The 12,803-nt window shown below is 41.3% G+C and overlaps 1 protein-coding gene across 6 annotated transcripts in view; it reads right to left on the bottom strand.

The window, feature by feature from the left end:
• GOLGA4 (golgin A4) overlaps positions 1 to 12,803 on the bottom strand; it is a 142,524-nt gene that overhangs the window by 63,803 nt on the left and 65,918 nt on the right. For 5 of the 6 annotated variants that reach the window (XM_014592659.2, XM_006161068.2, XM_027776805.1 and 2 more), the window contains 4 exons: positions 7,234 to 7,332; positions 6,544 to 6,673; positions 2,675 to 2,862; positions 2,313 to 2,396 (listed from right to left, as the gene is read on the bottom strand). In XM_014592659.2, the coding sequence (XP_014448145.1) occupies positions 2,313 to 2,396; positions 2,675 to 2,862; positions 6,544 to 6,673; positions 7,234 to 7,332 (501 nt within the window). The remainder of the gene's footprint in view (positions 1 to 2,312; positions 2,397 to 2,674; positions 2,863 to 6,543; positions 6,674 to 7,233; positions 7,333 to 12,803) is intronic. The other variant, XM_006161067.2, reaches the window with a different exon arrangement.

The following is a 12,803-nucleotide window of genomic DNA, read 5'->3' on the forward strand; positions in this document are numbered from 1 at the left end:
TATATATAAAATAAAATTAAGAAGTTTTTGCCTGAGGGCATGTGCATTCCCAGGAGAGACAGACAGACACAGTGAGAATGAAAGTGAGAAATCACCACCAAGTGGGGATAGCCACACCACAATCCTTTCTCCTCCATTCTCTTCCCAGGATCTTAGGCATGCATGCATGTGCGCCCGGTGTTCTTTTCAAGCCACCAGTCTGGGCGTGGTCGGCCATGTAGGAGTCCGGCAATGTAACCACTGCACCATCTGCTGGTGCCATTATATAACATTTTAAACAAAATCATTGCCCTTCAGTTTCTTCAAAACTTAAACTATCAGGTCATAGGGAAAGTCACGATACATTTGTACGCAGAAAAACATAGAAAAATACTTCATGATTTCTCCAGAGACCTAATATAAACAATAGAACCTATAGATAAACAGAAAACTTAAGAGTCATATGAACCAATGCCAATGAATGAATTTTATTTAGATCCTGATTCATAAAAGGGCAAAAAAGTATAACATGATAGAGAACATCTTAAAACTGACTAGATAACAGGTCACACTGAGGAATTATTAAGCTTTTAGATTTGATCATGACAATGTCATATTTTTTCAATTATTTTATTTAGTATTATTATTATTTTTAATTTGTCCAGAGAGAGAGAGAGAGAATGCGAGAAAGCAAGCTACCAGGTCTAGGATTGGAACCATGGTCAGCCATGTAGGAGTCCAACACCTTAACCACCATGCCACCTGCCAGTCCATGTCATTATATTTTTATAAAAGTAAAGACTCCTTTTATTTCAAAGGTATATTAAGATGATAGGAACATTTAGAATTGCTCTAAAATGGTCACAGGTTGAGGTAGACAATGGGTGTTAGAAATGTACACGAGATGAGATTAGCCATGAAATACCAACTGTCAAAGCTGGATGACAGATTCATAGGAATTCATTTTACTAATAGTTATTCTTTCATAAATGCTTTAAGGTTTACAAAACAAAACATAATTTTTAAAAAAATTTTGCCAGAGGGTGTGTGCACTCATCAGAGAGAGAGAGAGAGAGAGAGGGCAAGTGAGAAAGCAGCCCCATGGGGGATGATTACACTGCAATCCATTCTCTTCCATGTCTCCCTCCTTTCAGGATCAGGATGTGGGGCACACCTGTACAAAATGTGTTTCAAGCCAACAGTTCTGGGACTTGCATCACACTGTCAACCATGTGGGACTCAACCGCCTCAGCCACCATGCTGAAGCCTATTTTTTTAAATTAGGTCTCATGAAGTTTATAAAGTAGAATCTAGTAAGATAATACTATAGCAAGAAAAAATAAATGGCCAGTATTCTCAGTAGCAGGAGAGCTCTGGTATGTTCTTAATTACATGACCCTTTAAAATACTGCAGGTATAAACCCACATAGTAAAGAAAATGGTGGATGATATGGAACAAACTCGGAGCTCTCAGAAAAGGACTCAGGACTTGGGGTGGAAGACTTAGGTAAAACTGTTTCCTCATGAATTCAACTGTCTTTGCTGCACAGCTACAGTTTCTGATCCAACTCAACCTATCCTTCCTCAATCTTCCAAACTCTCCTATGCATCCTAAAAAGCATATATAAATTTCTATAAGTTTATTAGCATATATATATGTATGTATGTGTATATATATTCTTATCACTTTTTTTTTTTTTTTTTAAGGTTTTCTTTCTTTGTCATAGGGCTCATGCGCTCACCGGAGAGGAAAAGTAAGAAATCACCCCGAGATGGCCAAGTCACCATCCCTTCTCCTCCATTCCCCTCTCAGGATGCTGTACATGGACATACACATGATTTTCAAGCTGCCAGGTCCAGGACTCAAACCACAGTTAGCCATGTGGGAGTCTGGCACCTTAACCACCACACCCCCTGCTGTTCCCGTACTATCATTTTTTACACGTTAGGAAATTCATCTAAGAGATTAACCTATTCCCATACTATCTGAAAGAACATACTGATAGCAGCATATTTAGAATGCCTTAACTACAAACAATTTAGCATAAACTCTCTGGAACGTAGTTAGATACTATAAGCACATTTCCTTCACAAAAGTTACTCTCATCTATGAGTAAAAATGATGACTAGGATCAAGAAATCATAGGCAGATCATTAGCTTTGCACGACACAAAACTAAGTTACATAATTCTAAAAATTGAAAGTTTTTTTTTTTCAAGGAAGCAGCTATAATCATTTTGGAAAGCACAAGGATGAGTGCTTCCAAATGCTTCCAAAAGTGAGTTCTGGGGCCCCCTGACAAATTGTATCGTCGTAAGTTTTGAGATTTTTACCTTATCTTGTTCAAGTTGTTCAATTAAGTTCTTTGCATCACGCAACTGAGTGATAAGTTTAGTCTTCTCAGCCATATGAAGCTCCTAAAAAAATTTTAGAAATTCATTTCCATCTCCAATAAAGCTTCTCTTCAAATGAGAACTCTAAACATTTTAGCTAATGTAGATACGTCTTATGGTCTAGTAGGAGAAATGTACACAAGAAGTCTCAAAAGCTTTGTAAGTATTATGAAACCCAGGGCACTCAGGTGACCCAATAAGGAGGCTGGAGGAAGGGTCTCCAGAGAAGTTGCAGGCCCTGCAGGAGCCTGTTCATTTCAATAACAAAATGAAATTAGAACAAGAAGTATCAGCTCTTTTACCTTCATCTTTTCTAGTTCTTGCAGCCTTTCATCTAGCTGTTCTTGGAGAGCTTCTTTTTCACTGGTCAATAGTGCGCACTGTTCTTTATGAGACTGAATTGTTTGCTTACAACGTTGAAGGAGATTCTCTTGACGCTTAACTCTTCGCTGAAGTGCTTCCAGTGTTTTGGCTGAAGGTGCATCTTCCACTAAGCACAAAGCAACGTAAAGAAGGGGCAGTCAGTAAGGAAAATGAGGGTTCTTTGCAAAGCAAGCCTGTACTAACACGGGAGTGTGTTATACCAACAGATTGCTGTGCTCTGAGTCAGATCCACAGAGAACGCAACCCTGGTGGGCTAAGAATCTGGCACACTTCCAAACCCCTTTTCTTTTCTCCCCCAAAAGTTTTTTCATTCATTTCCCCCATGAGTGGATAACAAAGAGGGAGAAGGAGGATGGAGAGGCAGTGCTCCCAACACAGTCTCAAGGCTGCAATCCACCCCCAGCCTCAAGCTAGCCCTGGATCATGAGCAAGCATGCCCAGAGAACTCAGGGAGGTCTCCGGACCTGAATTGGGAACCCTCCCGTGTGGGACTGCCTTGCAGAGCACTGCACTTTATCACAGCACCACCTCTGGTTCCCAAACCTCTACTCTTAGCGATTGATCTTTATCTGAGGAATCTGAGCAGTGTACATCTCTTGCTAATCCCACCCCAAATGGCACAGTAATTAAAGAACATTAACTGAATTCATCCTCCTTAAAGATAGCTTGATAACCATCTTTTCTTATTTCAAATTACTTCTCCCAGCTTCATTCGCATCCCCAAAAGATTAATAAAGTGTTTTTCAGCCACATTCTAATCTCTTCCTGGGAGGGATTCAGATAAGTATATCTTTCTCCATCTCTTGATACTTTAGAGTGAACTCTTTACATCCCAGGGGAATTGGGGGACCACCCCCCCCATATATATACGTTGCTGCCCAGATAGCTAGCTGCTCACCAACCTATTGCCCTGGTTAGGCTGAAAGTTTATCCTAAATCTCTTTGAGAGAAAAAGCTAGGATATAAAAAGGTGGCCGGCTGTGTGGAGATTGGTCAGCGACACAGCAGTAAGGCGGTGCTCTGTGGCACCAGGCCCACGTGGGAGGGTCCTGCGTTTGTGGGTCAGAGCTGCCCAGTCCACGCCAGGCAAGTCTGCACACGCGTGCCCGTGACCCAGCCTGCCTGAGGGGGCTGAATCACAGGGTGAAGACACTGTTGGTGGTACCTCTCTCTTTCATGAAAGAGAGGAACAAAACTGAATTTTTAAGTGGGAATTTTACTGAATATATACTTCAAAACTCAAAGAACAAGGAGGGCTATGATTGGATTAAGACAAAATTAACTATCACTTATTTTTCCAGTTAAAAAGCAAAGGGATCAGCGGTTGGCATAATGGCTATGTCGCTGGACTCCCATGTAGTCGACCATGGTTAGAGTCCCGGACCTGGTGGCTTAAACTCACGCCGAGCAGCATGTGTTCATGTGTGCCCAAGATCCCGAGAGAAGAATGGAGGAGAAGGGACTGTGGCGTGGCCATCCCCCCTGGTGATTTCTCACTTTCTGTCTCTCTGTCTCTCCCTTTCTGGCAAGTGCACATGCCCTATAGCAAAAACCTCTCCAAATAAATAAATAGCAAATAATAAGGCAAATATAGGCATCTTTGAATAAAGAAATATGTAAGCAATATTATTTAAAACTTAAAGATCCAATTACAAATGACATATTTATTAATATTGAACAGAACTGACCTGTTTATATGTAATCGATAAACAGTGCAATATAATAAATTTCAATTAGAGGACCAGCAGATGACATAATGGTTGCATTGTTGGACTCCTACATGAGCAACCATGGTTCGAGTCCCAGACCTGGTGGCTTCAGACTCACACTGGAAGTGTGTGCATGCGTGCACAAGATCCTGGGAGGATAATGGAGAAGGGATTGTGGCATGGCCATCCCCCCAGAGGGTGATTTCTTACTTTCCCTCTCACTGTGTCTGTCTGTCTCTGTCTGTCTGTCTCTCCCCCCCACCAATAAGCATATGAACCATAAGGCAAAAACCTCTCAAAAATAACTAAATAAATAAAAAGAAATTTAAATTAGAACAAAAATGTGGTGATACTTATACCCTGTGAAACTTTCAAATCTTTTTTTTTAACATATATTTGTTTGTTTATCTATCTATCTGTTGTGATTTTCAAGCCACCAGGTCTGGGACTCATACTACTGTTGACCATGTGGGAATCCAGAGCCTTAATCACCACTCCACCTGCTGGTCCCAAAACTTTCAAATCTTAAAACAACTATAGGTTGACAAGAGTCCCTTATTTGAAATGCTTGGGAAAAGAAGTGTTTCAGAATTCAGATTTTTTCAAACGTTGAAATATACATACATAATACATAACAGGGTATCTTGGGAATATCTACAATTCATTTATGTTTCACATGCACCTTATACACATAGCCTGAAGGCAACTTTATACAATACATATATGTTTTAATTTGCTACAGGGCACATGCACAAGACAGAGAGAGAGAGAAAGTGAGAAAGCAGAACCCTGGGGGAAACCTGGGAGAAAGGAGGACTGTGGCATGACCACACGTCACTGCAGTACACCGCAACCCCTTCTCCTCCATTCTCGCAGAATTCTGGGCACTCACACATGTATGTCCAACATGTTTTTCAAGTCACTGGGTCAGGGACTTGAGCCCAGCGGTTGGCCATGTGGGATCTAGCTACCTTAACCACCCCGTCACCAGCTGGCCCTTTATACAATATTTTCATATTGTACCATTTTTGACTACAACTTGTCACATGACGTTATGTGTGGGGGAAAAAATATTTTAAGAATTATTTGACTAATGGGAACCAGCAGGTAGCATAATGGCTATTTCGCTGAACTCCCACGTAGTCGACCACGGTTCGCGTCCCATACCCAGTGGCTTAGAACTCACGCCAGGCACAAATGCGTGTGTGCCCAAGATCCCAAAAGGAGAATGGAGGAGAAGGGAATGCAGCGTGACCATCCCCCCTGGCGGGTGATTTCTCACTTTCTGTCTCTATGTCTCTGTCTGTCTGTCTGGTGAGCACACGCGCCCTATAGCGAAAACCTCTCAAGAAAAAAAAAAAAGAATTATTTTATTTAACTTTATTCATTTATTTTAATTTGACCAGAGTGGGACAGAATGGGGGGGGGGGGGATAAAGCAAGCCGCCAGGTCCGGGGCTCAAGCCATGGTTGGCCATGTGGGAGTGTCCAGTGCCATTAACCACCATGCCACCTGCCAGCCCCGAGGTGTGAAGTTTTCATCTGTGGTGTCGGCTCAGTGCACAAAAAGTTTCAGATTTGGAGCATTTCATATTTCAGATTTCTGGCTTAGGAATGTTCAACCTATACTTACTTTCTGCTGAGTAACAGTGAAGAACTAAAAACACAACAAATACGCTTGCCTCTTTCTGGGAGTGCTCAGACCAAGGACATTACACTACTATCTCAGCCCACATCTATCAGCTCACACCCCGGAATTTCTCATCCTCCTCCTCTGGTGGTTTGTTTTTGCTTTTCTTAGGGTTATGCCATAGGGTAAATGTGCTCACCAGAGAAAGAGAGAGGAAAAGTGAGCCATCAGTCCCCCAGAGGGATGGCCACACCACAATCCCTTCTCCTCCGTCTTCCCCTCAGGATTTTGGACATGCACACACATGTGCCTGGTATGATTTTCAAGCCACCAGGTCCAGGACTCAAACCACGTTTGCTGATATGTGAGTCCAGCATCTCAACCACCGTAACACTGGCCAGTCCCCACCTCTAGTTTTTAAATGAACCTTCTGACGAAATGAAGCTCACCTACTGGCTCTGCGTCACTCTCTACATTCTCTTCTTTACTGAGGGCTTCAGCCTGTGGTTCCGTAGGAAGCGGTTTTGGTACATCAACATTCATTGGGCCATTTCGTAATCGTTGTTTCAGCAGAGAAACCTTTAAAAATGTGCTTCATTAGGCAAATATCAAGAGAAACCATGGCAGTAATACTTTCTTTGAAACAGAGAGATGATAAGAGTAAATGGTATTTTTTTTTTAATATAGTGGAGGAAAAAATCAAAATCAAAATTTAATTTCCAGTACAGCTGGCTGGTTTTTATATTTGCTATTATCAATGATATCACAGTTAATCATAGTCAAAAGACACAATAAATCAAAAATTATCCTTAAATGCGAAGAGCTTTTTAAATAGGGCTTTTTATTTTTTTAAAGAATTGTCTCATTTAACTTTATTTATTAATTTGCTTATTTTTATTTTTATTTGATCAGAGAGGTACAGAGTGAGAGAGAGGGAAAGTGAAAGAGCAAGCTGCTGGGTCTGGGAATTGAACTGCAGTTGGCCATGTGGGAGTCAAGCACCCTTAATCACCAGGCCATCTGCCAACCCCTAAATAGGGCTTTTTGAAAAAAGCATCTGGAACCTCTTAGATAGCCCAACAAAACTTCTCTACTTTTATTTAACCAAAAATTCTATACTTTTCCTTTTACTCTCTTACCTGAGTTTGGAGAACACTGATATACTGATCTTTCTCCTCTAAAGATGCATCAAACTCCTCCTGCAGATGTTTTTTTGCTTGCTGATCCATTTGGAGCTCCTAAAAAATAAGATTTTATAAATAGTGCTCATTATAAACAAAAACACAAACTTAAATTTTTCAAAGTTTAAAAACATAAACTCAGCCCAATGGCCTAATGGTTAAAGAAGTCAGACTGACTGCAGTTCAAATCCTAGCTCCAAAGGCTTGGAGAACATACCAGGCACAAGTGCATGTATGCTCAAATATCCTGACAGGGTGGAGACGGAGCAGGAGGGATTGCAGCACGACCATATCCCATCAAGGGATGCTTCCTCTCATGTCCTCTCTCTGTGTCTCTCCATCTCTCTGGAGAACTCAAGTGCCCTCTGGCATATAAATTTTTGAAAAATGAATAAATAGAAGCATAGTAACTCCAGATTTGTAATTCCCTTAAGATATCAGCAACAATAATTAAAATAATCAGCACTTAAGATGTTATAATTATTTAAAACAATTCATAACAATAATTTCATTTTTTTACAAAATATGAAGATTCAAGGTATACTTTCTATGGCTAGTAGTAATAATGTAGAAAAATAACTACTTTTAAAAAAACTTTATACTGAGACATCTTACTATTTGCTATATATTCACTTTGATCCAAAACTAATCTGCTTTCTAGCAAACAGAAAACAGTCCTCTTTCTCTCAATAGAGGACAGCATTCAATAACCAAACTGGTAAGCTTTCTCATCTGTAAAATGAAGATGAACTAGCTGCTCGTTACATAATAAAAACTTCATCCAATTACCTAAATCGTAACTTAGCTTCCTTTAGGTCATTAGTGAGCCTTTCTAACTAAATACAAGATCTGTTCTCTCTGTTATACCAGCCACGATAATTATCACCTCAAGTAAGGCCCCTCTTCCCGTGGCTGCAGGGCTCCTGGCTATGCGCCTGTCCATTACTGTTTCCTCCTCGTTCCTCACTGATTCTGTCTGTCCTTCTGGACTCAGCCCTGTGTCCTCCGTGTTTCTTCCTAACACTTAACTCCCTTAGAATGCTGGACCTCGTTAGATGGCATATTTGTTGTCCTAGGGTTCCTAACCCTCCACAGTAACTGAAACTCATAATATCCAGTCACATTTTATTATCCCCTGCATGTAATCAAAATCGTTTATTGTTTTCTCTACAACATTTAGATCCTATCTCTTCCCACAAGCATAACCACAGCTCAGAGCTCTATAATGTTCTGGGGTTAATTTCCTTCAATAGCCTTCTAGAGAAACTACTTACCTCAGAAATCTTCCTCTGATTTAACTGTCTGTCAGACGTTTGCTAGAATAAGTTTCCCTCAAACAATATTTTCAAAGACTTGTAAACAATTCCCTCTACTTGCATTGTTTCAAGTTTATTTCTTATTTTTTTAAAGGTTTTTGCCATAGGGCACATGTGTGCTCACCAGAGTGACAGAGAAAGACAGTGAGAGGAGAAGTGAGAAATCACCTTCTAGGGGATGGCCACGCCACAATCCCTTCTTCTCCATTCTCTTCCTGGGATTTTGAACACAGGAGAACACATACCCGGCATGATTTTCAAGCTGCTAGGTCCAGGACTGGAACCATGGTGGGCCATGTGGGGAGTCCAGCACCTTAATTACCACGCCACCTGCTAGCCCATTTCAAATGTATGAATTCCCCAAGCACTGAGGCACTACCTGGCACCGAGTGCCTCCCTGCTCCCTACACCCACACTGCCCCAGATGTCAACGCGCAGTCTTCACTGTTACTCCTACTCATGTCTCCCGACTTGCCATCCCCCCACAGCCGTAGTCTCCTCATGCTAGTCACAGCCGGAATGAAGGTTTCAGTGCTCCATGATGAAATAAGAAACAGGCAGAACAGACAGATTATCTTACATTAAAAACTTTGCTATGTAAGCAACTGTGTGTTTTTATACTGGAAGTATGTCCTTCCTAATGGTTCGGATTTGTACGTTTTGTTTTGTTTGGATATTTGTATTGCCAGAGGGTACATGCATTTGAGAGAGAGAGAGAGAGAGAGAGAGAGAGAGAGAGAGGAGGCATTCCCCAGTGGAGCACAGCCACCGCACAATCCTTTATGCTCCCTTTTCCATCCTGTCAGGACTTCGGGCATGCACACAGATACACTCAGTATCTTTTTCAAGCCACAGGGTCGGAAGTCGAACCAGACAGCCATGTGAGACTGGCTCCCTATGCACAGGGCTTAGCCACTGCATTATGAGTCGAGCCCTTAATATTCTAGTATTACAATAACTTTCCTTTCATGAAATAGTGACAATAAATGAATATGACTCCCTATTTTCAATGTCTTCACTTGGAAGACTAAAAGTTACCTGCCCATGACAATTCTCCTTTCCCCACATCCAGTTCCGAATGTAACTTTTTAGCCTGTGAAATCCAAGTCTGGAAAACACTGTCTTTTATTTCTACAACTTTGCACAGACCCGATTAGCCTAGAACAGCTGTTTAATGGCAATGCGGGTCCTTCACTTTCTCTACAATTCAATTCTTCTGCAACCTACCACACCAGACTCATTACATGGCGACCCTAAAAGCCCACAAACTGCGTCAGTTTATACTAAGGTTGTCGGATTTTGCAGTGTTTTGTCCCCTCATCTAGACACAAGTCCTTGGGCACAAGGGCACCATCTCTTAAGCATGTCCCTCTCCCCGCTCCCTGTTTACTACTCATCCAATAAGCACTCCATAAACAATAATGACTGCAGTTATAAAGGACCGTAAGTTATTATCTATGGCCAGGCCTGGTAGCAACATCAGTAGCAAACTGAACTGCAGTGCTAGAAACCACGTGGCTGACCACAGGTTCAAATCCCTGGATCAGTTTGAAAATATGCTGAGCATGTGTGTGCATACCCAGAATTCTGACAAAGTGGAGAGCCAGGGAAAAGAAACTATATACGACGAAACTCTGTCAAGGTGCACACACTGCTGTCTCTCTCTTCTCTTGTGCATGTACATGTGCTATCACAAATAAAATAAACAAACTTAAAAACAGTATTTAGATCCCAACCACAACCCATAGGCTGTTAATCCACCCCCATAACTGGGATCTCACTAGCTCTAGAACCAGACTGGGATTGGTCCCACTTTTTATTAAAAGCTCTTCTTTATACTCATTAGGTACTTAAGGTCATCAAAAACAAATTTAACCATCCTTCCATTTGACACTACTTCCAAACTCTGAAGCCAGCCAAAATCAAACCCTGAAATTTCTCCCAGCAAACCTAGTCTTTTCCTATTGTTTTTTATCTCAGCAAAGGACACCACCATTTAACACCACCTCTGTCACTCAGGCGAAAAATCTTAATGTCAACTCTGACTTCTCCCTCTTCCCCCATGCCCAATCATCAGCAAATCCTATTGGCACTGCATTCAAAGTGGGGTGATTTCTTGCTTTCTGTCTCTGTCTTTCTGGTGAGCACACACATCCTATAGCGAATAAATAGATAAATAAAATAACTCTCAATAAATAAATAAATTACTGAATAAATTTTTCTCTTTGTAACTGGAACTAAGGTGACAGTTCAGAAATATAATATATCTAGGCTATCATATAAAAATAGCTAAGATACATAACAATTAAGCATTCACTTTATGGCTTCTAGACCCTTGTTCCTCTTTTCTGTTATTAGCTCTTACATCTCCTTGCCAAATACTCATCAGTCTTCACCCAGAAGGTATTATGGTGGGCAGACCCCCAAGATGTCCACATCCTATTTCCCAAAATGGAATATGTTATCTTACATGGCAAACGAGAATTTGCAGGTGCGATCACGAACACCGGGACCGGGGAACTGGACTCTCTGCGTGGACACAATGTAATCGCAGAGGTCACTGAAATCAGAGAACTCTTCTTCATAGACTTCAGAGTAAGGTCAGAGATGCAGCATGCCAGCTTTGAAGGTGAGGGAGAAAGCCGGGGGACCCTCAGAGCCTGATGCCGTCCCTCAACGTGAACTCTCCAAACTTCCAACCTGCCTGACTCTACGCTAAGATAGGTATCTAACCATTAACTATATAAAACCTGGTGTTAAACTCCCTACCGGAAATAGAACAGAGCATTAGTATCCTTCATTTATTCCCAAAATACAAGATAACAAGCAAAATAAAAAGTCTCTGGGGTAAAAGTGTCATATTATTTGCCCCTCTAGCCAAAGCAATGACAAAAGGAAAAAAAATAAAAAAAAGGATGCCCTAGCTGTTATTCCCTCACTTATCCTAACATTCTCACTGCACGCCCTGAATCCCCATGCGTACTTTTCTGAGTACCAGCAAGCCCTTCTCTTACAGCCTAGTAGATATGTCGAGTCTTAGCAAACTAAAAGGTAAGGTTTTGTTTCTTCTCTGTGACTTTTTTTTTTTAGAGTTTTTTTTTTTCTATAAGGTGCGTGCTCTCGCCAGAAAGACAGAGACAGAAAGCGAGAAATCACTCCCCAGGGGGGATGGCCACGCCACAATCCCCCCTCCTCCATTCTCTTCTCGGGATCTTGGGCATGCACGTACATGCACCTGGCGTGAGTTTTAAGCTACCGGGTCCAGGACTCGAACCCCAGTCAACTACACGGGAGTTCAGCGACATCGCCATTACGCTAACTGCTGGTCCCCCTTCTCTATGACTTTAAAAGTGGGTATAAATCCTCTTAAGGTATTAATTCAAAAGAAATTATAAATATTTTTGTCATTATTTGTATCATAGAGGGATATCTGGTCTTGTCAGCATAACAAATACAAATTACTCTAGTTTCCAAAGTCACGTTTGGGATGTTCTGCATTTTTGTTTTGAGTTTTTGCTATAGGGTCTGCCACCAGAGACAAGACTATAAAACTTGGACTGCTAAATTATATACTGTTACAATACATAAACTATTAAATGTATTTTCCCTTTCCCTAAAGCTACCTATTTCAAACCTCTCAAAGTAACATCGATTTTGATAATAAAGTAACAAAAAGTAGCAAACCAAAACCCATGAAGAAGATGCAATAAAAATAGGGAAGGATGGGGACCAGCAGGTGGCGTGGTGATTAAAGCGCTGGACACTCCCACATGGCCGACCATGATTCAAGTCCTGGACCTGGTGGCTTACTAACTCATTCTCTTTCTCTCTCTCTCTCTCTCTTTCTCTCTCTGATCAAATGAAAATAAATGAATGAATAAATAAAATTAAAATAAAATAATTATTCTTTTAAAATAGGGAAGGTGTTTGGTTTTTATTCCCCACAAACACGGAAATGCAAATGGGTGGGGAGAAAACACCAACCAATAGTATTAAAATATGCATATTAAAGGGATCTGTACAGAAGGCAGAGTGAAGCAGCCCAGCAGCAGGTGGACCTGAGAACACGAAGACCCCAAACAGGTCCTTGCTGTGAAGTGCGGCAGGCTAAAGAGGGCAGCTGTACCCAGGGGTGGTCTCGTTCACTCTCATTGCAAGTGGGTACGCACGGCCCACAGAGAGACATACAAGACCTGGGTCCGGCCAATCCTG

Source organism: Tupaia chinensis, unplaced genomic scaffold (genome assembly GCF_000334495.1).
Source record: "Tupaia chinensis unplaced genomic scaffold, TupChi_1.0 Scaffold138098_1, whole genome shotgun sequence".
NCBI classification, from domain to species: domain Eukaryota; kingdom Metazoa; phylum Chordata; class Mammalia; order Scandentia; family Tupaiidae; genus Tupaia; species Tupaia belangeri.